This window comes from Bombus affinis, chromosome 10 (assembly GCF_024516045.1).
Source record: "Bombus affinis isolate iyBomAffi1 chromosome 10, iyBomAffi1.2, whole genome shotgun sequence".
In the NCBI taxonomy this organism is placed as follows: Eukaryota; Metazoa; Arthropoda; class Insecta; order Hymenoptera; family Apidae; genus Bombus; species Bombus affinis.
In genome coordinates this window covers 3122047-3149785 of record NC_066353.1, presented here as the reverse complement: position 1 = coordinate 3149785, position 27739 = coordinate 3122047, and the positions used below count along the sequence as shown (strand labels likewise).

General features: G+C 38.4%; 1 protein-coding gene across 6 annotated transcripts; it reads right to left on the bottom strand.

Annotated features, from left to right (window-relative positions):
* Window positions 1–1266: 1266 nt before the first annotated feature.
* Window positions 1267–26910, bottom strand: LOC126921456 (uncharacterized). 6 transcript variants are annotated; one of them, XM_050733065.1, is made up of 12 exons: window positions 24751–26910; window positions 24137–24332; window positions 22669–22833; window positions 12935–13062; window positions 12712–12837; window positions 11089–11443; window positions 10793–10964; window positions 10611–10710; window positions 10352–10526; window positions 10119–10262; window positions 9664–9837; window positions 1267–9186 (listed from the first exon to the last, which is right to left on the bottom strand). In XM_050733065.1, exons 1-12 carry the CDS (start codon window positions 25132–25134, stop codon window positions 4760–4762), a joined length of 6546 nt encoding a protein of 2181 aa, XP_050589022.1. In that variant the 5' UTR covers window positions 25135–26910; the 3' UTR covers window positions 1267–4759. The 6 variants fall into 6 exon arrangements, with proteins under 6 accessions (XP_050589022.1, XP_050589020.1, XP_050589024.1 ...); XM_050733063.1 differs by having other exon boundaries at window positions 9664–9900; window positions 24751–26909; XM_050733067.1 differs by lacking the exons at window positions 22669–22833; window positions 24137–24332; window positions 24751–26910 and adding exons at window positions 14927–15254; window positions 16724–17319 and having other exon boundaries at window positions 9664–9900.
* Between the last annotated feature and the right edge of the window lie 829 nt (window positions 26911–27739).

The window sequence follows — 27739 nt, the reverse complement described above, 5'->3', positions numbered from 1 at the left end:
GTTAATATTACTTGCTACTTTTAAAACATTTAAATCAGCGTTCACTCGTTAAATAATCGAGTGAAATATAGAAAAAAAAATATTCTCACTGCGAAGTGTATTAACGCCACTACAATTCAATATATTTGTATAACATGGATAGAAACGTATCGAGTAATATCGAGTTTTAATTTTAATTCCATATCCGAATTCAAAGAAGCCCATTTGCTGAGGCACTCGGGAAAATTAAAATAGATCCTTGAGCGACGAAACGGTGGTTAATAGAAAAATTCCTGAGGGAAACGTTAAAACGTTTAAAATCGGGCTGATGAGGATTTCAATATGAAAGGAATTCCGAAACAAATATCGGACAAACGTTAAATAAAAATCAGCGGGCGCTTGATAAAATTCGCCCGATTAATTCACACTGGGAGCGGGGCGAAATGTAATTGTTGCGAACACGTTTTAATTTATGAATGAAAACGTGGTCGCCCGGGGTGTTGCCGGTGTAAAACCACCGCACAAAACAACAGGGAATCGACGAAAGGCGAATAGGTTTCCGATTTTGTGCGTCATTAAAATTTCATTCGGGCCGACTCAAAGGTATCAGTGTTTGCCAGTTATATACATCTCGTACGGCGCATACGTACACACAGTCGCACGTTACCAGCCAAAGAACCCATAGTAGTCGCATATTTATCCAGGGAGGAGAGAACGAGCAGGTGTATAACACTGGACACCTTTTGATTGGTAAACATGCATATTTTATCCGGCCTCGCAATCGGATAACGTGTTGTTCGTATCAATTATTCTCCAAAACTCAACGCTACCACCTAATGGGGAACAGAGTTTTAATTGAAACGTAATCCCAATTAAAATGAGTTCACGATACTCTGCGCACGAATACGCGTAATCGTGTTAACGAAATGAAATGTCCACTCTGGCGCAAGATATCGGGGTGGTACTGTTCGCGGAAAAAGGTATGGCAAGAGCTTTTTAGTCGATAAGTTTCAACCTATTTTCTACGATAGATTTTATTTTTCTTCCCTTGCTCGTTTCTTCTATTTTCTCTCTTCCTCTCTTTTTCCTCCTCTTTCTTCTTTTAATACCCCTTTGCGAGCGAAGCGAAATGCTCCATGTTAAAATAGAATATTGTTTCCCTTTCTGATAGAGGAAAATTCTAGGAACGGAATGGTATTTTTATTAAAGGATATCGTGAATGTTATTCAATACTAGGAATTTATCCCGGTTCCATATAAAATCGAAGAAACATCAGGACAAAGTGTATTCCTCAATATATTTGCTCCGTTTATTTTTTATTCATAACGACTTACATCTCTATGCTCTTCAAATATACAGTCTTATATCTGGCATAGTTCTCGTACCGATAGATATTTACAACAACGTCTCACAAAACGTCACGTAACAACATCATACATACCCTTTTTTTTGTAAATATAACATTTCTTTATAAATGACTTTTTTCTAATAGGACTCGTGTGCCCTCTCGTAACAATCACGTTCTCCGCAACGATCGCCACACGAAGGCAACATTCCGCTTAAAACACGCCCTTCATTTTTTCACTTTCCGATTACGTTTTTCCCTTTCGATTACCTGCGTAGAAAAAACTCGGACCGCTGTCTGTTACGATAATTTTCATGTGTTAACTTGTGTATGTACGTTAAAAAATGCTCCTGCCGTTAAGAAGTAACCTTAGAAAACGAATCAAGAACGCCTGTTATATTGTCGGATCAACGATACATCCGGAAAATCGTTACAAACGAAGTAAACCGAATTTATTACGAACCGAATACTGGGAATCAACGTGAACCACGCGATATTCCGCCCTTCGAAAACGACCATTCGCAAAACACAACGAACAAACGATATATCATCGATTCCTTACCAGCTACCTACGTCCTAGATAGTTTTTATACTTGTTTGTTTACCTAACGCATCCAAATGCCTCGCTAAAGCACCTTTTACGAATACTTTCTATCCCTCACAGGCTTCCGAAACGGATTCGTTTCACTGGATTTGTTTGCTCGTCAGCGGAAGAACATGACGACGGCGATTCCTCGTCTGCGTTCTCGTTGGCCATGAAAAATATTATGTTGTAACATCATAGACAACGCTGATTCGTACTTACGATTACAATTTCTTTACGCAGGAGAAAAGGTTTCTTTTTATGCATCGTTTAATCGAGTGCAAAGTTATCGCATAAGCTTCGCGTGCCATGATTCACATGTTTTCTCGTAGATCGTGGTAACTGTGAATTATCTTGAGAATTATCTCTTCTTCGCGATAAAATTAGCGAGTTGTATCTAGAAGCTAGTTTATAATACGCGTAGAATTTTGTCTACAAGCGTGACTTTTTTTTCTTAGAGTAATCGACGTAGATAAAAAGAACTATAACCGATGTCACACGACGTCGAAAAGAATTTCTGGTTTTCTTGACGCGCAGATATTTTCTCTTTTTTTCTTTTTTGCTTGTCCAAGTTCTCGACATGTCGTTGTAAATTAGCCGAAACTTGACGCGGGTTGATTGCAGAGGCACATTAACGCAGCCAGCTACTTCGGTAAATTTTATCGACGATCTTCGCTTCTGCTTCTAGTTAATCGTCGAGCTTATGTTTCTTCCAGCTCAACCGTTGCGTATAAAAATCTGCACGCGTCGGATTGCGAATTGACGATTCTACCTGCCATCAGTAATTAAATTGGACGTAATGGTCGACAGACTGTCATCTATATCGCTATGCAAGCCGATGAAAATAAATTGCATGTTATCAGCCTATGTATATTCTTTCCGTGGTGTTATTTCGTTAACGCATGTTCCAGAATTCTGAGATTAGATTTTTTATTTCTTGTCTGTCAGATTACCTTCGTGGCAATTTTGAAATTTCTGATTATCGACTTGAACGACAGTTCAAATTACAATAGAATGAAACCTGTATTTATAAAATATCGATTGAAGGTGTTATAGAGGTTCGCGTTACGATCCTCTATAGAAGATATATAATTATATAAAAGATACTATAGTTTAAAAGATATATATGTATATATATAATATATATTATAAAAGTAACTGAATAATATTCAATTGAAAGATTTTTCTTTAAACTTGTAGACCATTTTAAATTTGAATTCATTTGAAACAATGGATTGCCTCCTTTTCAGTCGTACCGGTAACAAAGAATATGCAAAAAGAACGATCGTTCTCGCGACAAGCGTAGCTCATTGTCAGCTAAGCTCGTTCAGTGATAGCGACGATACGAAGATTTATCTCATATTAGAAACATCTAAAAATACTACTTCTTTTTTTTATATAAAAAGATTTAGAACGACTCTCAACCTCCACACAACCCCATTTTCTTCTTTCTCTTCCCAACCTCTTTTTGTTTAATAATATACAATTAACGTCTAAGTAGTTATGTACAATTTGTTTTTCTGACTTACTGCCTCTTTTGTGTCTCTAGCCTCGAATAATGGTACTTACTCGATCCTTACTTAAACGATACGCCCACTGCACGTCTAGGTTTTGCGCAAAACGTACGGACAAATTAAGCTCTATATCGCTGCTCCGTCGTAACAACTTCTATAATTTTATACAATCTATGTGGTTGTATTATATATCGTATCTGTTCGAAGGAAATTTCACGTTACCACGGTCTCGCGATCAGTGTCATGATTTACGATCGCATGCGAGATTACCGTAGTAAAGCGAATCGCGTTCGAAGGAATGGAAGGCATTTTGTAACGTTCCCCCGTCCTTTTTCCTTTTACTTTCCTCTTTCTTCCACTAGTAAATTTCGTGCGCTTCCACAGACTATTTAGCGTAAATTTAGTGAATAATCGAGACGCAATAACGAGGTTTTTCCTGCGTGATTGGAGGGAGATTGAAGGCATTGCATTAGAAATCGCACGAGTACGTTTCGCCAAGGATTTGTACGCTATTTTCACAAGCTTCTCTTCTTTTCTCTTCACTTTATATTTTTTCTTCTATTTGTATTTTTACATCGAAGAGATTTTTGTGTGTTAAGCTGTATGAAGCAGAGCTCATAGAAAAAAAAAATGATTTTTAATTACTCAACATTCGTAGACTATAAACGTTTGAGGAAACGAGTTAATGATTAACATTAAAGAGTAAGTATGCGATAAATCGTGAAACTCGTGTTCAACGTTTATTTCGTTGAGCGATATCCTCGAAGTCGTGCCTTTTCTTCTGACACGTCCTTCTATACACCGTCGTAGATAATTTTATATAAATCCATATTCTTATGGATACGGTTGGAGGAACACATGCTTAAGCAAAGATTTGTTACATCCGTCAAATATTATAACGGATACTGTGTGTATTCCATGAATTTTTGTATCTTTAAATTTCCCAAGCATATGTAGAAATAGAATCTACAGGGAATGTGTTAATAACCGACAAGATATTAGACAAGATACGCCAACTTAGAACAAACAATCGTTTGTCGTAATCATGGTACGTTCGTGTCAGATGAAGGCAGACTTCGCAATTTCTACGATCGATATCTGTGCATAAACTCATATAACGTGTTACGCTGGTAACGATTAGCTTCAGCTGTTGGCAACATCAGGCACCACAAACGATAAGTTAGGCCCATTTTGGTAATATCGTAGTCACTGTCAATGCGAACATTCCCTTAACAAGGACAATTCATGTGATACATTTCGCAGAATCAACAACAAACAACCATTTAGAACAGATAAATCAACGCGATAAACCAGAAACAGAATTTTTATCATCCTACACTATGACCTTTTTAACTGTCCTATATCAGAACTTTTGGGCGAATAGAGGCCCAGTTTCAGCGTGAGTTCTTTCGGCTTCCTAGGAGCGTTTCTAACGGGAAAGGGACTGAACTGCGTTTTTGGACTGGTCACAGTGTTGAAGTTATTATCAGCTCCTTTACTCGAGTGTCCTATGTTTCCTAAACTAAGAGATGATTTCTTGTAACTGCTGGAACTTCTATCGGGTAATTCTGCATATTTCCCAACATTCATCTTGCCAGGGAATTCCGGATGAGAAACCGGTCGTTTCGATTCGTCAGAGAGACCTGATGAAAGTTTCGAGGTGTAGTGATGATTGATAGTAGAAGGAAAGTGATCAGGAAACTGACGATTCGGTGATAGAGAATGATAATCTCGGTGTCTCGTCGGTAAATACGATCCTGTCTCTGTTCCAGGTTCTATAGGAGGTAACGTGCCTAAGTGTCTATCATAATCCGTCGTACTTTTGGTATGAGTGTACTCCTTAGGAGACAAAGCGTTGTATTTTCGACGAAGAAGCTCGGGAGATTCGCTGGGATAATCCAAAAACGAGGTACCACCAGTATCCAAGATTCTCTCCTCCTTAGAAATATATTTCGTAGGCGTTAACGGTTCGGTATTTCCATTGCTGAAATAAGGAGATTTGCTCGTGGTAGTGATCGATCTACTTTCTGGCTGGAGAGACATGTAATCGGTGTTAACTTCTCTGACTGGATCATCGTCGTATCTGACACGAAACTCTAGCGATTCTTTCGTCATCATTGGACTCTTCAAATGTAGATCATACGTGTTGATCGAGATCTCTGGTTTATGGTTAATGTACTCGAAAGCGGTATCCACCACAGGTTTCTCATACGTAGCTGACACAAATGGATTAGTGGAAACGTGTTTAGGTGACAACTTGGGCTTGAAGTCGAAGGTCTTGTAGGGATCGTAAGACGTCTTCAGGGGTGAAGTGTCGTATTGAGCCGGCTTGGAAGTGTACCTCAATGGTGACACATCCTTGAAGGGCGACGTATTTGGAACGTACGGAATTGAGGACAATTCCTTTTGTGGAAGCTCCAGAGTCGGATCTGGTAACACCTGTGCGGAAGAGATCTTATCGAGTTTCTCCAATTCTCTGTAGATGTCTATGTCGCTTTTAGGTGACGAATCGTCCACGTGATACTTCGGTACGGCGTATGCCGTATATTTCGGAAACTTGTCAACGGGAATGGACGGTTCCTGCGTCGAGCCTAAGTCGCTTCTCGTGTCAATGGAGTCATTGGATGATTTATAGGAAAATACGTTAGTTGAAATACTGGACAGATCCAGTCCTTCGATTTCGCTAATATTCTGGCTGGATGGTCCTTTGTCCAAACTCACCATACTAGCTGGAGAATGATCGTCGTAGTTCGCCAATAGTTTCGACAATTCCTCGTTTATCTTACGATCTATTAGAGCTTCTCTCGTGTTCAAGTATTCGTGGGATATCACCTCGTCCACGTCGAAATGGTCCATCTGCTCCGTCTCGTCGATCAGAGAAAGCTTCGATAATTCCTCGTTAATCTTTGCATCAAACTCGGACACACTGGTAGCGGTCATGTTGTCGAAATCCTTGAAATTGATTCTCGCCAATTCCTCGTTAATCTCGTGTTCGTTTAATCCCATTTTCTCTAATATCGGACTAAAGATCTTCGAAATCTCCTCGTTTATAGGGCTAATGGTAATTTCTTTCGATATCTCCTCCAGGTCTGGCAGACGCTTTTTTGCCTGACACGCAAGAATCTTCTGAAGTATAGCGGAGTTTTCTTGAATGATCTTCAACGCCCTGTCGCTGTTCCTCCGCCCATTGTCACTCTTTTTACGAGGCTTCACCTTCGTCCACACGCCCAACTTCGACTCCCTGCCATCATCTGTGCCGTTACTCTTACCACAGGCCATGGTCTTCAATATGCTGTCGCTATTTTCGTCGATATTAATCTTCGGATGTACCACGTACGATTTTCTGCTTTCTCCGGTTATATTTATATCTGGTATCTCCAGACGATGTTTCGAAAAGTTCCTCGCTGAATCACTAAAGGTATCTTGCCTCCTCGCCTCTAAATTCTTCATATCCTCCCAAATATAACTGCTCTTCTTCGTCAACATCCCATTATCCGACGACCCATCGTTTGCTTTCGCTTCCAAGTGTTTAATATCTTCTAAAATGTCACTGGATCTCTTCTGCGCGATCGACGTTGAAAATTCATCGGTGGAAGCTGATGACTTCATATCAGCGTACCTCCTACTGTCCAAACTGCTTGAACTTCTTTCCAACAACTTCGATCTATCTCTATATCGATAGTTCAAATAATGTTTATCTAGCTTCTCCTGAGGCAAAGAAGGTACCACGTCTTTCTCCGATGACGGATCATCCCCTCCGTCATCTAAAATATCCTTATCCTTGCGATAGTAATCCGTACTCGTTGTTTGATAATACTTAACATCACTAACATTGATTCTTCTATCCGTCAAATTAATACTCGAGTCTTCTTTCCTCGTGATGAACTCTGGTCTGACGAATGTGTCACCCTTTCGTGCTATACCGTCTACATCTTTTATATCAGACGTCTTTATGGGAGAGTCAAATGTCGACTGATAACCTAGGAACTTGTTCGACTCCCTCGAACTGGTCGATTTCTGTTCAGGTGACGTTTCATTGCTGTCCAAACTGGATCTTCTTCTAGAAACACTGTACGGGGACGTCGGAGTTTTTTGATTCGGATTCGAGATCGGATAAAACGGCGAGGTAGCGCTGCTCAAGTCCATTGGCGAGCCTGACACGTCATCTTGGCCCCGTCTACTGAAATTCGAGGTATACTTTATGGAGTTGGCACTTATTGGCGATTGCAGGTCCGAACTGAACGACCTCTCGGAAGACTTTAATTTACTCGGGCTACACGATTCACTGGAGCTGCTCACGACTAGTTTTGGGCTGGCTTCTGATTTCTGCAACGAGTCCATGCTGATAGGTGTCGCCGAATTGGAAATCTCATACATTTTCTTCGCGTCGGTTTTCGTGCTGTCCCTCGTACTGTCTGAATCTGCGGAACGAAGAACCAAAGTCTTCGAGTCTGAGCTAACTGACGAACACAGCGATTTGTCCATAGAGAAATCTCGAGATTCTGATCTAACCGGCGTCCTTGGGCTAACTGTCAGACTCGATGGTTTTGAATCAGGTCCCATGGTTTCACCTGAACTGAATGATTTGTTGCTTTCTGGTGTTTTAGGACTCTTCACTAGGTCTGAATATATTTTCGTTTGTATTCTATCGTTATATGATGTGTTCTCTAACGTTTTATGTAGAATTTCAGGCGTTTCAGGAGTTAATACAGTAGTATTATGCGTTGTATGTGTACTGGGTGTCACTTTGCTTAATTTTTGATCAACTGTTACAGGTGAAATAGGAAGATATCCAACGTAGGCCTTGCCATAAAGCGTTCTTTCAGTATTCACTGTGTCTGCAGTGTCACTGGTTAAACTTCCTATTTTTGAAGTTTCATACGGTTTCAAGTCCAAAGATATTCTACTAGAGAAATCGAAGGATGTTTTATATCGATCCGACCTAATTTCATTTTCTATCTCTACATCGAGGCTTGATTTATCTGTGATTCTATCGTATTTCTTGTCCAAGGATGCTGAATAATCCAAGTATATGTTTAAAGAATCTTGTTTCATAGTCGTAGTTATCTTGTCTTCAGTTTGGTCTTTCTTGATTGTCGCAACTTCGTCTTGAGGTATATCTACAATCTCGTTTGTTGTCTGTTTAGATCGATGCCTTTCGTGCACTAATACTTCATCTTCTTTCGAACTGATCTTACTGCCACTGAAACCTAGATAGTCGTACTCGTTCGAGTTCAATGACGATTTTTTAACGATGTTACTATCGGAAGTGTAATCTATAGATAGATCTAACATGGATTTCTCTTTTTTCAATTCTTTCGTCGATTGTTCTTCCGGTGATTCTTTGCTCTGCACGCTAAATTTTTGAGGAACCATGGAATTATTGTCATCCTCTGCCGATAATCGTCTTATTTGGTCGGTGATCTTAGCGATTGATATGTCACCAAGGTTTTCCTCGGAGCTTTTCGAGTCCTTCGAATCTTCGACGTTGATTGGTTCTATCTTCTCCTCGAGAAACGAACGATCGAGTGGCTTGTCGCGAATCGGTGATCCAGTGATTTGAGAGCTCTTCTCCTCGTCTGTTCCGACGACACAGGATTCGGATGCTGACGTCAGGTCTTCGCTGTCAACGTCACTGAGACGGTCCGGTTCGTCGCACAATTCCGTCGATGTGCTGTCGCTATCACTGTCACCGTTACTCCGCTTCGGAGAAGCCAGCTCAGCTTCTGTGGATTGCATTGTTACAACGTTGCATTCCACCGTTTCTGAAAGGTACATGAAGGTATATTGGCCCATTATATACACTTCAATTCAAATTGATTATCATAAAGGACGAGATATTTTTGTCAATCCATTAAAGTTTTATAATAATTTTTATTTATCTGCTTCTTGTTGTTTTATTATAATACTAAATTAACACATACATGCTAAATCAGTGGTGTAAATGCAAAGCATGTTATTTAATTTCAAGGATACTTCCCTTTCTATCGTAGGTAAAGCAGATACAAACTAACTGTTGGTAAGAAATATTTACCAACTGATGATACATGTGAATACAACCTGTAGTTTCCTGTATTACCATTTATTGGTGCTTCATTACCTTTAATCAATAAGTAAACTATTTTGTCAAGTAACATATTTAAAAACTAGCAAGTGAATTAGAAAAGACAGAAATTTACCTGCTATCTGCAAACAAATCTTATAAAAACACTTTACGGAAGTATTGTTCGTGTTATTTGTACCTGGTAAATTCGAGGGTTTCTGCTTCGGTTTTTTGGTGTCTTTCCAGTGAAGCGTGACGCCTTGTCTGTCCCTTCGGTTTTGATTTAGCGTCGTAGGTCTTATCTTCGTCGTTGCAGCACCAGAAGGTAGGGTCAGGGGTCGATTCTTCCCACTCACGAGCGCACTTTTGCCCACTAAAAGATGATTCATGGCCTGAGAAGTAGGAGGTGGTACCATGGTCTGCCTTGCACATGCAGCTGCGCCAGGAAAAAAAAGTAACATATGCATTCTTGTAGCCGTTCAATTTGCAACAGACATACTTCCATTGGTCTTATTCTACTGTCAAATGCCTTAATATATGCGAAACATTTATGTCAAGCACGTATCTCAAAAGCGATGGAGGAAACGAGATGATTTATCGTGCCTTAAACCTTAGCAAAATACATTTAATTCTATGATTAGAATCTGTAATTACCAGAAAGTATAATATGTGCCTGTCGTTGACGTTCGCGTAGCTTGGCGTACTGCTGTTTCAAAGTAGTAATGTCTAAAGCGAGCCGTTCTCGGTCGCTGCTGGGTGCCATTGCCTGCAGCGCTCCAATCGTTTGAGGTATACGATCTGCGAACATGTTTTTACGATGTGAAACAACCACAGCTAATATCATAACGGTACAATGATTACAATGTTAACGTATTTTTATTTCGTACCTTTCTTCAGTCGCTGTGCCATACTGAACATCGCAGCAGCCACGGCCAGCCTTTCATCCTCCTCCGTGTCGCTGTCCTCGTCGTCGCTCAATTTTCTTGCCCAAGGTGTGATATTGTATCTATGTTTCTCTCTTAGCCCCGTTACACCATGCAGAGATCCCATACTAATGATATTCTATCAAAGTGACACAATTATATCATTCGTCAAGTATTCGATCTAATAATTCTTTCAATAATTCTATAAAAGGTTCTGGCAAACCTTTATGAGGTTATTAGTATCCGTGAACTCGAGCATCTCCCTTGTCAGCACTCCCATTATACTATAAAACTCGTCCGCCGATGTCACCGTCATAATACGACTGAAACCAAATAATATCACTCTATATGTAACTGAACAAACGAAGTTATAGAATTATAGATATTTAATCCGATTCTACTTACTCGGAAAGTCCTTCCCAGATGGCCAGTGCGGTTCTAAGCAATATCTCATCTCCTTCGAGAAATATGAGGTCCCATACGCGCAGGACAGCCTCTTGTGGCAAACAGTGACAGAAAAGAGTAAGGAACCATTGCATCGTGAACACATTCGTCAGAGGTGGCTCGTAACTGCTGCCTGAACAAATTTTTGTTGTTTTTTCGCGAATAAGATAAGCCAGTACAACGCCCCTGGGACCGATCTCGCAGTCCCTACAACTGAATTGAACAGAGAGTTACGATTGCACAACCAGTTTGGTTACCTGTCGCCTTGTCCTTCGCGTCGTTCTGCAGCGCCTCCAGATGTTTCGAGAGCTTGGGCAGCCTGGCCCGGAGGAGATCTCGAAATACCGCCATGTCGACCGACAGGCCACGGAGATTGTCCGCGAAGTAACCCTCGGGCAGGACACCCTCTATCAAGTAGATCATCACCTTCACCGCGGCGGACTCGGCGCGATCCATTACTTGCAGAACGAGGGCGGCCAACACGTTCAGGCCCTGGCAATAGCCGACGGACTTGTTCCATCGGGCGAAACCGAGCAGAACTCGACGAAGCACCGCTTGATTGTCTCTGCCAGCTGCACCGCAAAACAGACTGCAGCCCGTTCTGTGTAGGTCCTAAAAAGTTTGTTCAAATACAGTGTATATAATGGCGTACATATACGTGCAATATCACCTAAGCTTCAATATTATAAAATTCTAAAATTATGACTTACTAATATAACATAATCGTGGATAATTGACTATTCAAATATTTTCATGATCTTCGACGTTTCTATACATTTCTGATTTATATACATGTTCAGATTTGTTGCAAATTTTAGCAATATAATCACGACAATAATGTCATATTACAGTGCTAATGAAATTTCAAAATATATTGCGTAGTATATTCAGAAATAGCTTGTACAAATGTTCAAACAGGATTAGGTTTGATTTAGTCACTATTTCGTGAACCATTCATAATTATATTTATAATGTGGAATACTTAATAAAATAAAATTTGTTAGTTTTCCAATAGCAATAATATTTATAACCATCGGTGTATATAGGATTTTATACTTATGGAACTCTAACGGGACGAATTACGATTCCGATTGAGATCGAAGGAAAATGAAACGAGCTGACTGGTGACTGGGCCAGATTCGTTAAAGGTCAGTTTTTCTCGTCGCAAGCGAGTTAATTGGAAAGCTCATTGGCGACACTTAATTGCTCGGCGTCGAAGTGATTGATGATCGAAATTTAATTGCGCGAAATTATACGAAGAACGAGGGCGAGTATAAGGAAGGAATCGTAGCAGTGGTGTCAGATTTTCGTGGACATGTGAAATGTGAATGGAAAACTGATTTCGACTGTTTTCGTTCTGTAAACGAAGATTATTTGGAAAGTATTTGGTTGGAACGTGGGAAAAGTAACGGAGAGTGAAAGCTATTTGGAAGTTGGGAAATATTTAAAGTGCGTGGTTTGGAACGTTGTTTGACGACAGCGATAAAAAATATTAATAGCTATATATACGGCGAGTGAATAATTCAGTAAACGAACGACGAACAAGTATTTATTAGTAGTCAGTTTGAAAACGTATTAGTTAACAAGCAACGGAAAATTATTTCTTCCTCGCTATCTAAATAAACTTGTACTTAATAACACTCGTTAATGACAAAACAAATAAAAAATGCGTCAATTAAAGATGTAAAAACAACAATATATACATGTAGAAAAATAAAAAGACATGGATATATATTTACATTTCAAATTTAGGTATTGCTCTCAAAAAATCATATCGCTATCGTCATTACGACAGCCAGAGATGGTGAGCAAGAAGTTCATAAGAACACCGATGTACATGGGCAACTGTTATAAAAAGTATGTACGTTCCGCAGCCTTACTTTAACGATTTGTATACCAAGCTCTTCATCGTCAGGATTGCTCCACTCGTTGAAGCAGATCTTTTCAGCCTGCTTCCAATCTACGCCGCGCTGCTCTAAATGACGTTCTGCCAATGTCAGCCACAACTGTGAAATATTTAGAAAAAAAGAGAATAGAGAGAAATGAGGATGCATTCTATAGGACAATAAGCTTGTAGATGTTGGAATCTAGTCTGATACTCGCCTTCTTTCGAAATTCCGGCGGAATTCCTCCTGGTAACCTGGCAACCATTTTCATCGCGTCCAGCCATTGTATAAAACCACTTTCTCCTGGTTGCGGCGTCAGGCTAAATCTCATCTTCGTGTCTTCGACTGTAAATTCAATTTATGCTCGAGAAATATCTGGGGTTGATGAAGAAATTTGTGCAAACAGCAGTTCGACGTTGCTATGAATACAATGAAATTTAAAAGAAGTGAAACGAAAAATATAGAGAAAAATACAAAGATATTCAAGTAACAATCCTCTAACTGAATATGGAACTTGTTAAACATTGAAGATCAAAATGAAAAACGAGAGGATCGAGGATAGAGAGTACACAGGCACTCGTTAAATTGCTCGAGTAGTATAAATTGCGTTGAACAAACAGAAACGTTAATATCTGTAATTTGATCGAAATGTCAACTCCCATTCAACTTGGTTTACGAAGTTTTGCAATTAAACGTCAGATCTAACACAAGGGGACACGCAGAACAAACGACGAAAGATGGACAGTTAAATCGGAATTGAATGCTTCGATCATCATGAAACCTCGAAGCATATTAATACATTTATCGGCCAGACGGCTTTATCGTCGTTAAACCTATTATTTAATTAGCCGTCGTGAATCTTCGAATCGGATACATGACACACTCTGCGTGGACGACTTGAACTCCGCCGATATTTTTACGATTGATTCATTCGATTTTGTAAAACCCCCATTCAAAATTTTGAATTTTTGAAAGTTGAACTTGAAAATTTATTTTTTAATAAATATATTAATGAACATATAGTAGTATATTTATTTAACATATATTTAATTACTCCCTAAATGTATGTCTCCTTACTTTTATAGTTCCACACAAACATTTTTCTTTTCTTTTTAAGTACAGGTACGAAATGTCACTCAACCTATTACGGATTAAAATGAGGGGAACATGTTTACATTGAAATCTAATTTAGTTAAGTAGGAAATCATTAACTAAATAAATGTATTTAGCGTCAACAAGTTGAAATAGCCATATGCCTCATTATAAATTTTGCAATCGCGCTCCGATAAATATAAAATCTATAACTCGTCTATCAGAATGTATTATAAATACACATGTGAACTGATTTCCATTATCCCTTTGTTGTCCAAGGATAAATTCCGTAAATTTCGTAACTCGAATCACCCAGTACACGTAACCGAATCTCCTTTTGAACCGCAGGATTTTGTTTGAACGAAAAGTCCATTAATAGAGACTCGTTCGACTTGTAATAAAGTACGACGCCAGTGCGTGTGATCGACTTTTCGAGAAACTCGATTCTAACTTATTCAATCGTCAAACGTTTCATGAATTTCTAGTAGTTTGTGGGGGTACATACTTTGCATTCTTGGAATTTATGTGCCTTAGGAGGAAATTCATAATCAGCGAAGCGTAACTTAAGATTTCTGTTGTGTACACAATTAAAAAGTATTCGAATTTACACAACGAAATAATATTTCCCGTTACTAATACAAGAGTAAAGACTCCTTCAAAAGCATCGTTGTTGACTCTCGGAACGACGGAGACAAAGTTACATTCCATCGTTCCAAGAAGTTGCCAATGCAAGCATCGTATCAATCTCGGCAAACGTTTAAGTTACACAATAAATATTACCATAGACGATCGTAAAGAATCGCCCAAGAGTCTGACTCTATCTATATTTAAAAATCCTATTTCGATCAGTGGCGAACGAATCAAGCAGCAATTACGGCGCTTTCGAATCAAGTCGAGAAATGAAATCACATCGCATTCGGTGATCTCGTTTTCAAAGCAAAGGCGATTCAGCCGAAACAAAAACAGAGCTTTGAAACGTAAAGTCGTGAAGCGGAAGTTAATTGAAATTCGCATGCACAGTCGAACGAAACGAAACCAAACGTTGATTCCCATTTGCTGAGAAACGGAGCACACAGAGACAGTCACATGCACCGGACGTTGAAATTGTTTTGTTCACCTTCCAATTCTTCGTACTTCGAGGCAGAGCTGGCAGCGTACGCGGCTCCTGACGCGAAGTTTTTCAGGGAGTTGAAAAATCCGCTCATTCTCCAATTAGGAACGCCGCTCTTTCTTCTTCATCGTCACTTTCACCTCAGCCGCCTCTTGTTGTACGCAGTGCAGCCGCCTTTCAGCCGTTTTCGTGATTCATGATCCGTCGACCTTCCGCTTATTTCCTCGGGATCATGTTCGCTAGTCGCGCTCTGCGAACCTTCTGTCGTGCGAGATGCATTTTTATCACGTGTCTGAAATCCCGATGGCAACGTTTACCTCGAGCAAAACCTTCTCTAAAAATAACATTTGTCGGCGTTACGCGCATTCGATCTCAAGGGAAGTTTCTCCTCGATAACGCTGCGGTCGACGCTGATACGTCATGGTTGTCGACCAGTTTGAAAAGTTGATACACCGTGAGTTATGAGCAGAACAACTAGCCGTTATTATCCAACACGCACGTATCGTATACGATAGCGTTCGAGAACTATATGTGAAAATCGAACGAAAAAATTCCTTTAGTTACGGTTACGAATATGCATGTGTATTGATAAAATAATAGGTAACCATATATGTACCGAGAGGAGCCGATTATTAACATATGTGCCTTTTGCTTATTCAAATGGTGGAATGTACATAAAGCTTAGGTATTGTAGAGAACAAACGAACTTAAATAGCTACTCCACTGTTAAAAATAACGAAGGAATTATTAATTTCTTAAAAGCGTATTAAGAAATGGTCAGCTTGAAAGCATTAATTTTCAGAAAGCACGAGCAATTTTCTAGATCGGGATCCTGATGACAAACGAAACCGCGTTCTCAGCGTGGTTTTTGTTAATCGCGTCTACATGAAGTATACCACCTGTTACAAAGCGTTTAATGCGGACGTACCACTGATACGTAATGCACGCGCTCAATTCTACGAAGAAGTTGGTGATACTGGGACAAATCGATTGGTTATCAGTGTTTCAATTGAAAGCATGTGACGCACGGAGTGTAACGTATACATTGGAAATCTCTAGTCTTCCAATGGAACGAAAATTTTTAGTATAATATAAATCATTTGGCGACGATGAAAAGTTAACAGATTCGAATATCATTATCGAAGATAAAAGCGGTTTGTTCTTAGACTGCGTTGGAAATAAAAAGAATAAGTTTACCACGTAACTATTTTCAATATAAATTTCTTCATAAAGTGAAGACATTTTTAATAATGCTCAAAGTATACTGAGTTAACGATAAAAATAGCAAAAGGTCGTTTGAAAAAGTTGATAAATATCTTCTAGATTCATCCGAAAAAACTTAGAGAATGGTCTAAAAGGCTGCATATGGTTGCTACGCACCCCACGAACACGTACACAAGTACGAACCAACATCAATGCGAGCACGTACACGTTCACAGCGAATCGCAGCTTGAAACGAGGCATTAACATCGGTCAAACTGGTGTATCGAACGTTTTGATTTATCTAATCCTATTCAGCCGTTGAATACACATCGATTTCTCCGCTCTTTGAAGGCCTACTTATTTCTTGGCCAAGGAAAAGGATGTCCCCCTTCCTCTACCGAATAGAACGTTCCAAGCAAAGAGAAGCAAAAGAACTTAACGAAACTTTCAACGTCCTCTTTCCCTTCGTCCTGTGTTCGCGTGTACTCGAAGGTACGATCACAGGTATGATCATTGTCGTTCGATAAATCAACGTGCTTCGACGCGGTCAAGGAAGCTACCAAAACACATCCCCGCGAGACTGCTCCAGGGACATCTTACCATTGTCAGTGCGCGAATCAACGTCGTGAACGTGAAGTGGACGGCTTGTCCTCGGGAAAACCGCACGTCGTATCACGCATCTGGCCTCGTGTCACTGAGCACACACGTTCCTCGAACACTCACCAAAAGCACATCCCCGTAGTGCACACCTCCGACACTGACGCGTACTGGTTCACCCTCTTGTGTACGTGGGGGAGAGACAGAGGGAGAGAAAGAGAAAGAGAGAGAGAGAGAGGGAGAGAGAAAGAAAAAAGAAGTCGAGGGTATAGAGACACACAAATCGTTGGAATTTATACGACGCACTGTAACGATAATGCACACGACGTGATGTTTCACTTTTTGATTCAGACCAAACTTTCTTTTTTATGGACAATTGTACTGAGTGAGAGTATACAATCGGAACAACGACAACGACGTGGTCGTAGACGAATACGTCGAGTTAGCTGAACGACCACTACGCCGGTGGAAGCACAGAGATGCGCGCGCGCGCGTACGTCCGCCGTGAAAATAACTACGGTGCCTGGCGTATATGGGAGGGGTAGTTGTCTCGTGGAACCCTGCAATAGGCATACTGAAGCCGTTCCACGAACCGTTCGCTGTGGCAGCCTTAGCGATCAAGCCACTCCCGTTAGATCGCATGCGCTAACGCCCCCGCACCACCCCACTGGAGAGGAATTTGTATCTGTGGGGGTGCTCGCGTGCGCTAACGTCTTCGCGGCCAACGGGAATGCCGTGACCGCTCCGTAGGGGTGGCTCGAATCCGGTTATTACCTTCTTTCCCTTACGTCTTCGACAACGTTACCGCGATTATTCCTGTTCTGTCCTGCTGCTATCTTTCATTTCCACGAATACTTCGGGGTACACTTTCTCTTCGTTGTTGGACGAGTGCTGCAAGTGAATAATTGGAGGAGCTCTTCCATTATCTTTCTTTTTCTTCTTCTTGTACTTTCCTTGAGAGTTCTTTTGTTAGGGAAATGGGTATCCTTAAATAGAGTTACCCTAGTCGTCGTGAGAAATTATTGCAGTTTTTTCAATGACTTTTGTTATCTTTGTACGTTGCTTCTCGTTATTGTGTTCGTTTGAAGATAGTTTTTAAGTTTTTACTTATTTTTATTGCAATGTTTCATCATAAATGAGTATTTCCGTAGCGTACGCGACAGTAGAAGTAAGTGATTCTATCGCCACGTCATATCGCGGTGCAGCAGTCGATTTTAATCCGCGTACACAACAAAGCCATGTTCCTTGGATCGATGAACTTATCGACTCGGTCCTTTATGGGTCAGTCGGAAATGTCGTCAGAGTCAGTAACAACACGACGAAGAGACTAAGGCCATCAGATACGTTCATGGATATAGTGTCTATCTCGACGATCCTCTTCAGTATAAAATAAAGCTCTCAAGATAAAAACTGAAAAATAGCTGTTATTTTTGTAATGCTATATTGCTCGTGTTCCGTTCTACATTATTAATAACCTTGCCAGCGTGTGAACTGATGTGTTCTAACTGATACGAATCGTTGCCGCATAGTTAACGAACTAGTATTTACGTACATACATTGTGCATGAACTTGATAATTTACTTTACCATGAACCATTCTATTTTTCTCCCCCTATTTTTCTCTCCCAACATTACATATCTGTATCATTCAAATTTAATGAGGTTTCTGGGAGTTTCAAAATTCACTCTATAGTCAAATTTATGATAACTCATTCCGTAGTTAAATATTGAGAGTCTGAAATATGCGCATGGAAATATTTGCTTCTGATAAAAGAATAGAAATGTGAAAGAACTATGTATATCGTTTCGTTTTCTTTCAATCAGAAGCAATGATCATTAATATTAGGCATTATCGTTGATATTGACAACTGTCGGAAATAATTAACAACAATGTCAAGATATCAGCAATATGATTCATTTTTACAACTAACCAACTGGAAGAAACGACGAAAATGGAAAAATTTAAGTTATCGACGTCTTTCGATCGCGTTTCCAGGACACCCATCTCGTACATGGAAAATCTGATCGAATATGAATTAAAGACGAGCTTAGCGTTTGTAGATAGAATTACCTTTGTCCGTATCAACAATGCTACATTGCAAGTCCATATTCGATTGAGACACGCGATCCTTTTCGCGTGAATTCGACCCAATTCAATTCGTTTCAATCCAGCTGGAGTCTCGTCTAACCGCTTATTTTCAGCTTCCAGGGTTATTCTTTCTGTCCATCATCATCGTCGAGTTCCAATGGATGATACTTCCAAGTCAATGTTAGTAATTTTGACGTGTAGTTATTTAGTGAAACCGAAAGAAATATTTTTTTTACCAGCTTTCTGTTTTCTTATTTGCAAAAAAGAAAGTTTAATACATGACTCGAGATAGAATATAATAATCCAAATAAAATTGTAGATTAAAATTCGAGATGATAGAATTGTAATCTATATCAAAATATAATCCGAAATATTTGAATAATTTAACGCTAGAATTTAATATTTAAAACATGTTAAAAGATAAAGGTTGAGCTGTTGTGAATTAAATATAAAAACTAAACTGGTGTATACAGTTTACGTGAAAAAAATTGCATTTTCTGCGTGACGCGAGCCAGGGGTATCACGATAATCGATGCAATCATCAACGCATAATCCGCGCGGATATATTCAGCAGATACGCTCATTTCGCAAGACCATGTTTTTGCCGCTTTTGCAAGCACATCGGGGTAATGGCTTGGAAACAGTTACTTAATATTTTGCACGCTCGGTTGACCCATTGAAGCACTCCGGCAAAGGACAGAGTTTAGAAGCTGTGTTTGAAAAATTGTGCGAGGTCGATAAGTTTCTCGAGTTAAGGATGAAAAATTGTTCGACGAAAGCGTCATCTTGTCCCGAGTAAAACGAATACCATGACCAGGATCGTAGTGAAAGGAACGGTGAAATCGGTAGTAAAAACTAATAAATTGATAACTGACAGGAAGGAGATTAATTCTTCGTAAGTCGATAATGTAGAATTACAAACTGTTAGGTACAAACTCGTTCCAGAAAAATATTTATGATTTTTTGATTACCTAGACTAAATCCCAAATAATTTATTCGCCGTACTCATCGTACTTACTGCATATAATATTAAAACAACCTATTTTGAACACTAAATGAAATTATTTGAGATGTCTATCATATTCCTATTTCAGATAACAATCTGTTCAATGCAAAAATTAAAGGAGAAAAATTATAAGATTGAGTAATATAAATACAAAAATCGATATTGCATATAGAATGAAAATGTCCTTAAAAATGCATTTATTAATTAACTATTTGTGTTCATTGATTAAAACACAATGAGAACGAGAAACAATTACATCAACAATTAGATATAAAGTCATTTCATTCGCATATTTTTTAAAGAATTGTTGTAGTTTTAAACTTCTTAATATAGATAATTACATTTAAGCAAATTAGGTGAAGTTAGGATCTGAAATCAATAAGGATCCTACTATTTATATATATCTTTACGAAGTATGGAAGTCGGAACCACAAAGCACTTAGTCGACGATGCTCTTCCAAATTAAATGTCGCACACGAAGGTTCATGGAAAGATGTGTGGCTCCCAGCACTTTTCACGAGGGTTATTCGAATCCATTACTTTTTCAATTTCTATGTGTACCTAGGTCGAAACTGACCTTTATAGGTCAGGTTGAACCAATCCACTGATCGAGTACCTGCCCGGGACATTGTGCACTTTGTAGGCAGTTAGTGGTCACTTTGTCCAAAATCATCTTTTCGGAATATCTAACTACGTCTGAAGGATCCTTTTTCAGTAACTATTTCTGACAATAGTGATTCATTTAAAATTGATCATGGAAAATAATCTATTACTGCAGGAGCTTCCTTGAAATGAAACGAGAACTTAGAGAAGTTTACAGGAGCATACAGAAAAATGATCCTACCAAAGAACTGTTTTCAAGAAGTCAGAAATTTTAGCAATATGAAAAAACCCACATATACAATATACAGGAGATCCGCCGTAAGACATCGAAAAGAAAAATTCCAACAGTAAAAACTGCAGTGCAAGAGCATCTAAAAAAGACAAATAAAAAAAGGGATTTCAATAATAGGCACGACAATACCAATAAAAAGAATGCGAAATGTCATCTACATTTGACAAAAATAATTCACATATTTTAAAATAGGTATTTAACTACTAAAAAATAAAAATTAAGTGAAGCCAAGTAAACGACCTTTAAATTTTAATGTCATTATAATGTATATTTAAGTACACTTCAGCGACTTTAAGTATAACAGCTCGTTCGTGTGGTGAAAACTCAACCATAAAATTGCTTATGTGAAAATATCACACGATATAAGCGAACTATGCAAAACTGGAGGTAAACACAGATATGAAATGTTTGCCTAGTGGTCGGAGCGTGCCAGTTTAGTTGTGCATCGGCTCGCGCGATGCATCGGGTTCATCGCACTAAATGCAGATCTAAAGTTAAAGAGAAGACCGAGGAAAGTTCCGCATTTCCGGTTCGCAGGCGCAACATCATTAAAACTTTATCAATGACGCTATGCCGCGAGGTTCAGCCGCACTTACCGCACGCCGGGCATGCGTGTTGCGCACGATACGCGCGGCAAAGTCTAATTATTGATCACCGAGCGCGCGTCGTGCCACGTGAAAAAGAAGGCCCTCTTTGTTTTCCGGACGAGTCGGCCATTAGCCGTAATATTTTTCGCGATACGCCATGATAATAACACATTAAAAGTATCGATAATACGTTTTCTGAAGAATGAACAATTTTAGAGCAATGCCTTCCTGTTCCAAAATGGACATGAATTTACAGTGTAACATGGTCGTGTTAATAATGTAATTTTATTCCATAACAGTACGTACTGAGTATTATTTTTTCTGCATTTTTTTTTCAAATATAGCGAGGAGATCAAGGTTTCTGTAAAAAAATCCTTCTGTAAAAAAATGCTAGCAAAAATCCATATAGTTGGACGACAACTTTGAATTTTCGGGCATGCGCAGCAGACGCAGCGTAAAACACGAACTTTGAAAGTTGTTTAGTAAAGTAGTGACTAGAAAATGTATTTACATACCGTTGTATTTATTATAGAATTTACTTATTAATTAATTAATTTCCAGTATATTATATTTCGTATTATCTAGTGACGCTTTCTGACTACACAAATTTCATACTATGAAAATGAAATATTGAACTTAATTAATTTTATGTTTTAATCATTGTATATAGAACTATTGACGTGACAAATTTCATTGAAATAGATGACGATCGAACCCTAGGCCCCTTTTATAATTTAGAGATATTAGACATAGGAGTTCGTGTCAAAAAAATTAAATATTGTGTTACAATTTCTAATAAGAATAATTTTGTAAGTTCGTAAAATATAACTTTGTTTCTTTCTTAAAAATGCACATAATTTGCGTATCTGTGCCACAGATCTGAACACCGGTCCGAATTCCTGTTCCAACTGTTTTCCATATTTATAAATGCAAAACGACGATAAGATAAACAATAAGTTGCCAGCGGTTAACGAAGAGACAGTATAAATCGCGCGGTTGTTTCCCGCGTCGAGACGAAACACGAAGATCGCTTTTGTGCGGCGACGGTTTTATTGTCAAAAAGGGAAATACGGAGCTTGAAGCAACTCTACGCGAACAGCTGTGTTTCCCTATTATATGAAGCTCTATTGTTTGTCCAGCGACATTATCGTCGACATTGGAAGAACGTTACTGTTTGTTTAAACGCTACTTCTTTTCCCCTAAGCCAATTTTAGTGATTATAAATGTCATGCGAGTAAATCATGAAACGATACGATCACTTAACTTAAAACTAAATGAAGGAATACCGAAGTACAAGTGTACGCGTATGTCATGCTTGAAGTTCGAAAAACCCAAGAACAAGATTATAAAAATTCTGAAAATGTGTACTCACCGCGTTTTGGGCTGACTGCCAGTAGGTGAGCCGTAATTATGGCGCATAGTTTCTCACATTTGGTGGCGAGATAATCTTTACGACGCAACTGCCGAATGAGTATTTCACCAGTGTGATTAATATGGTCGCGTAAATTCTGCACTAAAACTTGAAGCTCGTGCTCGCCTGAAATGAATTCAACATGCATTACATAACGAGCAGGAAAGAAATTTTTAATCTTGTGAGAGTTATAGTGTAAGAAGCACGTACAATATTCCGAATTGCACGGGGTTATTTCGAAATTGGGGGTCGCGTGTTTTATATCCTGACGCGGATAAAAGGCGAGACACTTGGAGAAATCTTTGAATTCGCGTTGCAATCTTGATAACGGCCCGAAAGGGCTCACCCCTTGTACACAGCGTCCGAAGATTAAAGTTTCCCAACCCTTCCGCTTATGCTCCTCGCGTACTTCGATGAAATGAGCGTGCTCTCCCTCCGACTGTTTCTTTTCGCCATTCCAGAAACATGTTCGTCTCGCAAATTCGTCAAAGTTTTCGATAACTAAGTTAAATTATGTTAACTTTCGCGTTAAAAATTAGATGGTAGAAATTGAGGGAACGACTCATCGTCTATAATACGTAAGATGCTCAAAAAAGAATCTGAAAAGAATAACTGTCACGTGTCACGGATAAATTATACAAATTTAATGAAATGTCGTGTAATTTAATTTCTCCACGTAGCAGGAGATAAAATTGATCCATCAAATATATATTTCATCTTTATTTATAATTATTTATAATTGTTTGTTTTAATGAGTTTCTAATGTTTTTATGAAATAAATATATATATCGATTTATATCGATTTGATCATTTCGACGTTTTTTTCGTGATGTTTTAGTTTAAGACGTGTAATCTCTCCTCTGTATTTCCTTATGCATGTTCAACGAGGTAGAATGAAGCAGCATCGCGTATAGAGATAAAAGAAGTGCTTCTTCTTCAAAAAAAAAAGAAGGAAAAAAAGGAGGAAAAAGTAGTACTCCAAGTCAAAGAACCTTCGTGCCTCGAAGTCAACGAGGTCGCTTGTCTGTCTCGTCTCTACGACCTCTTGTCTCGTCAGCTCCTGCCAAAGTATCTTTGCCTAATCCGGTTTCATTTCAAACTTCATGCGTTGAATTACGTTTAAATATCATAAACGAAGTGACGCTGTGATTAACGCGAAAAATTTAGTTGAAAATTGCGATTTTTCACGCGATGCAGCAAAAGTATTCTTATTTTAAAATAGAAGCTAGTATTTCTTTTAATAAAATGCTTTCCACTGGAACGTATCCAACCATTTCTCTTCCTTAATTTTATTTTTAAGAGTAGCTACTGTGCTTTTGGGAGAAATATGCTTTACAATAAATGTCCTCGAGCTAACGTGTTTATCCACCACCCACGACCTCTCTATTCTTTTCTCCGACATATCCAACTCTTATTGAATTACTCTTACTTTTCCAGAGTAAACGCGCCTTCTGCAGATGCTGATGTTGCGGACGTATCTTCAGGGATGAGGCTGTCGAGTCACTTTCTGATCGCCTTCTGTCACCGTCTGGCAATCCATAAATATCTAGCAACAATTGATCAACTAACGAAGACACGGTTCCGTTTTTTTTCTCGGGTGGATTCGGTAGCGGTGATGGATATGTCTGAATGAAAGAAATAATATGCTTATTTGCATTGCATGGGGATTTTAGAACCAAATTTTTTAGAAACATATTTTACGTTTATTACTTTCTCAGTTACATTTACACGGTATTTTTACTATATTTTACCCAATTACAGTAACTGCAAAAAGTACTAGAGCACATCCTTTATTTTTCATTGAAACATTTTTCATTAGGTTTTACATTTCATATTAAAAATATCAAATATTTGTAGTCTTACGAAAATACTGCTAAATAACAAGAATAATTTTATTTTTTTACGCGATATAAAACATGAATACAAAGCTTTCTCTTGTTCTCTTTGCTTTATCCCTATAGAATAAAATACTCGATATTGACAGTAACCTATTTATGATCTAACCTGTGTCGAGCAAAGATTAATATTTTTCTAAAAGCCTACCTTCGGCTTGCAAATGCTATTTTCATCTTTCGAATTGTTAGCATTTTTGCAATCAGTTTCGATCAAGTCCCACGTGTCACTCAACGATTTCGACCTCTTCAAATTTATTCTCTCCACTTTGGTCGGCGTGCAACTAGCCCTTCTGATCGGCTTTTTCCGATTCAATTCCATGAAATCCGGACCTTCCCATGATCTCTGAATCAGATTGCGTCTGCTTCTGTTATACAACGAGGGAAACTGATATCCATCTGCGCAATACAGCAAATTTCGTGTTTGTTGTGTGACGTACACGTCACCAAACACACGCTCATTTTCCACGGCCACACATTTCACGCGGTAACTAATTTCCGCGTACTTCTTCAGAGGCATCACGTTACAGCTCATGGTTCATCAACGTGACTGTTAAGCTATTATACTTATTAGTATAGTCATTCGAGCTCACTGGAACTTCTTGTGGGTGGTACGAGGTTTAAGAAACATCGTGCGTACGATCGTTTCACCTCTTTTGACAATAGAGTTGATTATTTATGAAATGTCAGTAATATTGTTCCGCGAGAGCATTGAGAATACGTTTACGTCTGACTCGCCAGGAAAACATTTCACATTCAAACGGAATTCGCGCGTGTCAACGTGACAGAATGTTAGTTTCTCATTCTCTTGGTTATTACTCTCGTTTCAAGTTGCAAATACACAATGCTCGACAACTTCAATGCGAAAGTTCGTTAGCAGGACCTTTCACACAATGCTTTAATAACTAGTGATATTAACAATTTAGGACTAAATTATTTATTTATTGTTGCTTGTAACAAATGGCAAATAAACGATAAAGATTTAAAACGAAATATCCAATAGAATATAATTATAATTTGTAAAGTTGACCTATAGAACTTTATTTGTTTTATTGCTAAACTTGTCACTGTTAAGAGAATGAATTGAAATGCGAAGAGATATGAATGACTAGTTAGATATAAATTTCTATTCTTTGTGCCTGCTAATTGCCGAGAATGCTTGAAATAAATTACCAGCAACCATAACTGAATGTACACAAAGTGGCGCATATGAAGATATAATAAAAATTCACCAAGTGTAATTAAATAAACGAATAAATTGCAGGACAATATTTCTTTGACATTGGCATGAGGATGTAGATAATGAATGGCCTTCTTACAATTGAAATTATCTAACATTTATCATTTTTAATACACGCGCACTCGTAATTGCTTCCACTGCGATTAGCAAAAATCAAGGCTGAAGAAACGTTCGAAACGCATACGTTTTCATTTGCGTTTATGAAATGAAAGCGACTATCGCCGTCGATAGAATAGGTGCTGTAAATTGCGGAATAATATTTACAAACAATTCCATATGAATACCACCTGATCGCAGTTCGAAATAATAAATTAAATATATTACGCGTTGTCTTGGTCTTTGTTTAGGATTCGTTTAACGAAAGCGGCGACTTAATGCACACACGTATGAAAATACTAATACAGAAAATTTATGTTACATTTAAATGTCACACGTTCCATACTTCCGCGAGAAAGAGTTTCAAATGTCGCGCGGGATATTTATAATACTAAATTAGAGTCATTGGGTGTCTATCTCTAAGAGAAATTTTATTTCACTTTTCAGTTGTCATCACAGTACACATATCCACTTCAAAACTTTTAAAGACGATGTTTATACATTTAAGATTGCTATTATGTTTCCTTGTCGTGATTTTAATTTGTAATTTACTCTTATTAATAGCAGCTTTTATTCTTAACATTTTTTGTCTTTTTAACAGCTTTCAAGTCTTGGCGTCGACGAATATTTTTCGAGACTGTTTTATTGCATTCTCTACGCGTCGTAACCCTTATCGCGAGGCCAGTAATTCGCTTCTGGTGGCCAGACCGCAACTGGAAGTGGCGGCGATGATAATCGTTTCATTAAGTCCATACCTCCACTTACGTCGTCGACCAACTAGTTGACAGAGGTGGTGTACACAACAAACGAAACAGCTGTCGTTATTTATAATTGCCATGTGTCCAACGAAAACGCAAAGATCTCTTTGTATGTTAATCACACTAGTAAATTTACGCTAGTAAATACTGGCAATATTTCCTTTTCTTCTCAAACAAATATTATTCTCATAAAATGGTTAATATTTGAATGAAAAGTAAAGATTAAAATTTGTATTACTTATTTCTCCAGTCATACTTCCTTTCTTCATAGATTGCGCAAGATTATTAACAAGGAATGATTTTTACTATACAATTAATTACATAACGCTCTGTTTGTTTTGCTTAAATTTTCAATAAGGGGGCATGAGGGGAAGTGTGATTTCAAGGCGGTCATCGAAACCGCTACTGTTATCGACTGTTACTGATAACGCGGCCGATGTAATGTACTGCATACTCAGCTAGAATTTTAAATGCTTGCTGGGTGTGCAGTAGTCGTTCACCTGGTCGGTTCAATAACCCTTTTCCTAACAAAAAACTGCTCATCGAAGAAGCGGACCCCGTTTCTGTGCTCATGAGTGCAGATAAGCATAAAATATTCTTTATGGAGTAAGAAATTAAAACGACAGTGCACGATGAACAAAAAGTTTCAATGAACCCTTCACTTTAATGTCCATTTGATTGGAAATAACGTTTATCGGACATAGAAACCAGAATTATATATCTTCAGCGGCAGACGAATAATTAAATTTCACATCCAAATTTTTTAATTCTGTATTTCAATATTGAATTTTCATTTGAATTTGAATTAAGTTTGAACTTTTTAATATTAAATCTAACTTTTGTAAATTCTTGTTCTTTATTTTGAAATTTTAAATTTAAATTTCTGAATCTAAATCTTTTAATTTCAAACTGTCAGAATTTGTCACTTATATTCTAAGGTTTTTCATTTTTATTTTGAAACGAATATCACCGAGAAGTTGACCGAGCAACGTAAATCGATGCCCGTTTGATCGATACCAATGTCGCGTACAAGATACAGTCACCAT

Coding starts and splice junctions, on each gene's coding strand:
- LOC126921456 (XM_050733063.1), bottom strand. CDS start 25,134: ATGAGCTGTAACGTGATGCCTCTGAAGAAGTACGCGGAAATTAGTTAC. Junction 11,444..12,711: donor TTGGTATACAAATCGTTAAA/GTAAGGCTGCGG, acceptor CAAACTTTTTAG/GACCTACACAGAACGGGCTG. Junction 10,711..10,792: donor ATCTGGGAAGGACTTTCCGA/GTAAGTAGAATC, acceptor ATTTGGTTTCAG/TCGTATTATGACGGTGACAT.